The sequence below is a fragment of the Rhea americana genome, unplaced genomic scaffold, assembly GCF_003343005.1.
Source record: "Rhea americana isolate MKP2758 unplaced genomic scaffold, rheAme1 scaffold_181, whole genome shotgun sequence".
In the NCBI taxonomy this organism is placed as follows: domain Eukaryota; kingdom Metazoa; phylum Chordata; class Aves; order Rheiformes; family Rheidae; genus Rhea; species Rhea americana.
The window spans coordinates 1,026,569-1,032,258 of record NW_028185939.1 but is presented as its reverse complement, the minus strand read 5'-3'; the positions used below and the strand labels follow the sequence as shown (position 1 = coordinate 1,032,258).

The 5,690-nt window shown below is 42.9% G+C and overlaps 1 protein-coding gene across 1 annotated transcript; it reads right to left on the bottom strand.

The window, feature by feature from the left end:
* Positions 1–4,201: 4,201 nt before the first annotated feature.
* Positions 4,202–5,314, bottom strand: SSTR5 (somatostatin receptor 5). The gene has a single exon (XM_085302004.1). The coding sequence runs from the start codon at positions 5,312–5,314 to the stop codon at positions 4,202–4,204; it is 1,113 nt and encodes a 370-aa protein (XP_085158130.1).
* Between the last annotated feature and the right edge of the window lie 376 nt (positions 5,315–5,690).

Here is a 5,690-nt window from a genome sequence, read left to right as displayed (position 1 = left end):
TTGGTTTTGCAGTCTGCTCTCCAAGCCACTACTCTAAGTCTCCAGGTAGTTTTGTCTGGCTCTGAATTCCCCCTTTGCTATTCTGAACAGCCCTCTGGCAAACCAATASCTCTCTAGGCCATAGACCAGTCTCTATCTCAGCTCTAAGTTTTGTTCTTTTGGTTTTGAATATAAAAGGCCAAGAATGAGACTGTTGTTTTTTAATTTGTGACCACACTTTAATTCTGCAAGAGGTGCTGCCAATCCCAGGCCTGCTAAAGGTCTCTGTGGGACTGCTGGTTCCTCGGCTATGGGGTGCCCCTGCTGCAGGCTTGCCAGGCATCCCCCTTTGCATTCCCAAAACAGAGAGATTTCCCTTAGAAATGAAGACTGAGATGCGCAGACAGCCCTTCTCTCAGGCAGCCTTAAGGAACATGGTTGTGAGGACAGGCGGTGATGTCACCCTTCCTCTTCTCATCCCCTACACGTTGTCTCTTTCCCCTGGACTGCAAGGCTCATGTAGCAGAGACAACCAGCTCTGATTTTTGTACAGCTCTAAGCACCTYGGTAGGAGACAACAAATTAGAAGTTTTTTTATTTGATACTTGCTTTCTGCCTTAAATGCTCTAATGGATGTCAGTACCATTATTGCCACTTTTATAGGTACAGAAACTGAGGCACAAGAGGTGAAGTGACTTAGGTAGAGTCTCACAGCTTTCGAGACACATTCCTAAATCTCAGCCTGGCGTTTCGGCTGTTCACTGCTACCTTCTCTGTCCACTCCTCATCTCACAACCATCTTTTGTTACTTCCATGGGAAATATTAATAYAGCACATACCTGGCAAGAGCCACCAGCCTTGTTCAGCTTTGCTGCTGTTGTGAACASCCCTGTGGTTTCTTTATTCTGCTGACTTCTCCTGTGTGGAAGAGCTCAGCTCCTTCAGAGGATCAGGCTGGTGATGGATGAAGGATGGCATGGATGCACYCAGCAGCACACATTGATTTGAATCCTGCCTCCCTGCACCTTTGCAGAGCAGGCTACAAACTCTGTGTATTCTGAACACCCTCTCTCTGTGGGAGCATTAATTATTACCACCGCTTGCAAACTGATCTGTGAACTAAAATAGGTTTTCTAATTCTGTCACTGGAGAAGAACTTTTAGCTAATCATCTGGAGGCAGATGGAATTGGCAGAGATGGCATAAAGGCCTGCACTAATTACTCCACATGTCTCAAGAACTGATAAGAGACTTGATTTATGCCTGGAACAGCCTGATAATTCCGGAAATAATAGATATTGCATGACTTAATTAATCAATGTAAACCTGGTTGCACTGTGATTTTGAGCTGGCAGCTGTATTGTAGCACAGGTGTGTGGAAGGTGGGTTACAGCAGCTACCACCGTGAGAAGCATAAATGTACCCACCAATGGCCYCAGTCAGGGACAAGGCTCTGGATTTAGCCTCTATCTGTCTCTTATCACATCCAGTGGGCTCTTGTGCTTGGGGAATGTAAATTTGGCCAGATATGATGGCACATGGGACCCAGCAACGGCAAGTCATAAGTTACTGACTGGAAACATATGCTTTTCCCAGCTACGGCAGGAGTCGATTAGCAACATCTTAGGTATAATCACAAATCACAAAAAGGACTTGTCTGTTAGGGTTGATGGAATGATAGATAGCGCCAGGGTCAGTTTTAGCTTGTTAAGAGGCCTAGTGACAAAATATCTGGGCATAGATTTAATTTCTCCTCCCAGTTCTGCTATTGGCAGGTTATGTGATCTTCAGCAAATCATATCATCTTTATGTCAAGTCTTTAAAATGAGCATAGTGATACTGCTCTATATCACTTGCTTTGCCATAGGGTGATGCTACAGTTTCTGTAGCTTTAGATTTTTCCTTTTGTGTCAGATGTGGTCATGGTAGGTTTTGTGCTGTGAACGCTCTAACCTGGAGTAGTCACTGGAGTGGGGACATGGCCAAGTTGGGAAGTTGATGAGCACAGCGATAAGTTGAAAATACTTTGGAGTCACTTTCTTCGCTCTCATGAGCAGAGGATGCTTGCTCTGAAACCTAACAGGCATGTGTTGACAGTGGGTGTTGTCTACTGCACCTCTTCCTCCTCCATGGAAAACTTCCATGACTGGACTCCTTGCCTTTTCTGAATGTGGAGCAGAGCAAGCCTGCCCACAGCGAAGCCCTTCTGATCAATCAGAAAAGTCCTACAGCAGTAGACCAATGTGAAACAATTTAAGGGGAAGTGTTTGTGCCATAATGTCAGATGCTTTAATGAATTATACCAGCTTGTAGCACCTTATAGTACAGGTGAGCCAACACACGAGTAGTGAATGGTGGCATATCAGAACATAGTTGGCACCAAGAATGGCAACCTCTTGAGAAGGACAGCTAAGAAAAGGAGCAGGTCTCAACTCTCGGGGGTTCTGAAGTCCTCAGTCAAGAAGATTCATGTGGAAACAAGCTGCTGCAGACTAGCTGATAACACTAACTTGGCTTTAAAATAATATTTTCAGTCTCCTGCTCTGAGCTCACATAGCCTTCTGGGAAGCAATAAGGTATAGAGAACTGCGACTTGGTGCCTCACCTTTGGAGGGTTGCCAAACCCCAAAATTCCAATAATTTCAACCCTAGATTTACTCTAATCACTTTCTTCCATCCTTCTCTGAGAYGCAAACTACGGGAGAACCATATCAGCATCACACTGTTTAGAGCAATTTGAATAATCTGTTTAGCCTGTACAAATGTCAGGCTGATATTTACTGGTAGTACTGGGGTTCAGCCACATCCCCTTAGAGATACTATAGAAGGTCAGCAAGGGTTGGAAGCACAAGCTGGAATGCCCTCTCTTTTTGCATCTACTACCCTACTTTCTGTTGCATGCAGATAAATTTCCTTACAGAARGACTGCTTGAATTATGTGACTGTTTGAACTGTGTGGGTGACAGCAGTGGCAAGAATAAATTTCAAAACAGAATAAATAGTTTCTGCCCAGATTAAAACAAATCTCTAATTTGCTTTCCTCCTTTCAGTATGCGAAGATTCCTTGCTTAATGTTGCAGCTAGCCTGGATCGTACTGGGTAGGAATCAGGTCTGGCTGCTGTTYCTAGCCCTCCTCACTCTGCTATATGCTCTTGCATTAGTCATTTGATCTTTATTTATCTGTTGAGGTCACAAGCGCCGTGAGGCATGGCTCCTTTCGACACCTGAGCTGGATAGAGCCCCACAGGTCCCTGTACTCAACCCTACTGTACTAACCTACATTGCATCTACGATGAGGGTGAGCTTCAAAGACAAAACAGTATCTTCTTCATGCAGTGCTGCCAGGGCTTAGAGAAGCTATGAAATTGATAGTCRAAAGGGTATTGGACTTGTTTTAATTTCAGAAAATACAGGTTAAATGCACGTCCATACTTACATTCAGAACCAATAAATATACACAACAGCTTTCCAGACTTCACAATCATTGTCATTTACATAATAGTAAAGTGGTTACATTACATTTTATATGCAGTTTGGTTTAGAATGTAAAGGTGTTAGGAATACATTGAATCCTTTCAACATTTTTATAGTCTTGCTTTTATTCTTTCTTATTGTGTTTGAAAGATTCCTGAATACTATGAGTCTCTTACATGGATGAGTGGTAGTAAAACAATGTAAATGGAATACACAGCACCATAAAACAATGGCTCATAAATAATTCCAAGTTCAGTGCTGTGGCTTTTCTTTTTTCTTTTTTTTTAATAAATCTTCCTCTTAAGAAATGTTTTTCTTATAAGAGATTCCCCTAGAGATTTCAAAAATATTTTCACATGAATTATCTGAGCAGTTTTCTGCTTTGAGCTGATCCTGACAGTGCAAAGCAACCATAAACTCAGCTTAACAAGGTAGTTAAAACAGGTTTAGTGTTGTTCTGCATCACTAGAGCGGTACCAAACAAGCAATGTGCACCAGTAAATCAGTTCTCTAGAGTACAGAAAGTGGTAACACACATCCGATGGCCTTTGCTAAAATGCTGTAAGAACTTCATACAACCCAGCATAACCCATAACACTTTTAGTTGGGAAAGGGAGGGGAGTGAAGTCTATGTACATTTATTTTAGCTTGTGGGTCTCCAGATTTTAGCTTTGCTAAGATTTCATGTCTCCTTTAAGTCCCTAAAGTGTTCAGTTCTACAAACGCTTTGCATTTCCAAGCCATGCACTTACACCTTGCTAGTCTGCATATGTCCATTGAATTCAATATTTCTCTGGGTTAGCATTGATTCCTGCAAGCGACTGCTGTTCTCTTGCCTGTGTTCAATGGGGTCACCATCCTCTATGCCATTGCCCTTCCGGAGGCAAAGGACTTTCTGAAAACTCTGCTTGAAGTTGTCAGAAAGAAATCCATAAAGAATGGGGTTGGCACAGCTGTTTGCATAGGACAGGACCACCACAAAGAAGTACACCCCTACCAACACAGGGTCTTCTGGCAGTATAAATATCAAATTGACAATGTTCATCATGTAAAACGGGAGCCAGCAAAACACGAAGACAACTACAATGATCACCACCATTCTGGTCACCTTCCTCTCTGATCTCCTGCGTCTTGTAGACCCAACTCGGATCCCCGAAGATTTGACTTTAATCACGATCAGCAAGTAGCAAAGACAGATCACCAACAAAGGGCCAAAAAACCCGAGGACAGATGTGTAAATGATGAATGCTGCTGACCAGATGTTGACAGGATCGGGCCAGTTCATGTTGCAGGTTTGAAAGACTTCCTGCACATCTGAAAAGATGATGACTGGAAGCACCACTAAGAACGAGAATGTCCAGACAGTTGTGCTGATTAGCTTGGCGACCCTGGGACGTCGCCACTTGGTTGATTTGATGGGGTGAACTACTGCCAAGTAGCGGTCCATGCTCATCACAGTCAAACAGAAAATGCTCGTGAACTGGTTAATACCATCCACAGTCATAACCAGCCTGCACAAAAAAGAGCCAAAGGGCCAATAGGAGATGGCATTCTGGGTAGCCAGGAACGGTAGGCCCAGCATGAAGAGTACGTCAGCAACGGCTAAATTCAAAATGTAAATGTTGGTGACAGTTTTCATCTTGGCATAACGCAAAACCACGTAAATGACCAAAGTGTTGCCACTRAGTCCAACTGCACATACAAGGAGGTAAAAGATGGGAATCAGGACTTTGTGGATATATTTGAATGAGGGCAGCTCTGAGAGTGTCCCATTTTCTGTCACATTTGTCAGCAGTGAGAAATTTGCATCGACAGAACTAGCTTCCATGCTAAATGTGTTGGAAAAATATAAAGGATCCATAGTTTTATTCTCCAATTTTTCCTTCAAGGTCAAAAGAGATTAAACTTCATGAGCATCTTGTTCCTAGAAAGAAAAAGAAAAAAAGAAAAAAAAAAGGAGGGGGAGAAAAAGAAAAAAAAGAGTGAATTCAAAATAGACTAAGATTTATACATCATGCAATTGTCTATCCATAGCCAGAATTTGTGTTTGAATTATGTTGTTAGCATACGTGATAAGATTAAGGCCTTAGCAAAGGAATCCCAYGCTGAGGGAGCCCAGGTGCTCACCCCAGCATATGATATTTGGGTTTAATTTTCAGGAGCTCTGGGCAGTGGGGTACAGGGCTGGATACGGTATGGAGATGGGAGGCTGCAGAGCAGTGACATGGAGCATGCAT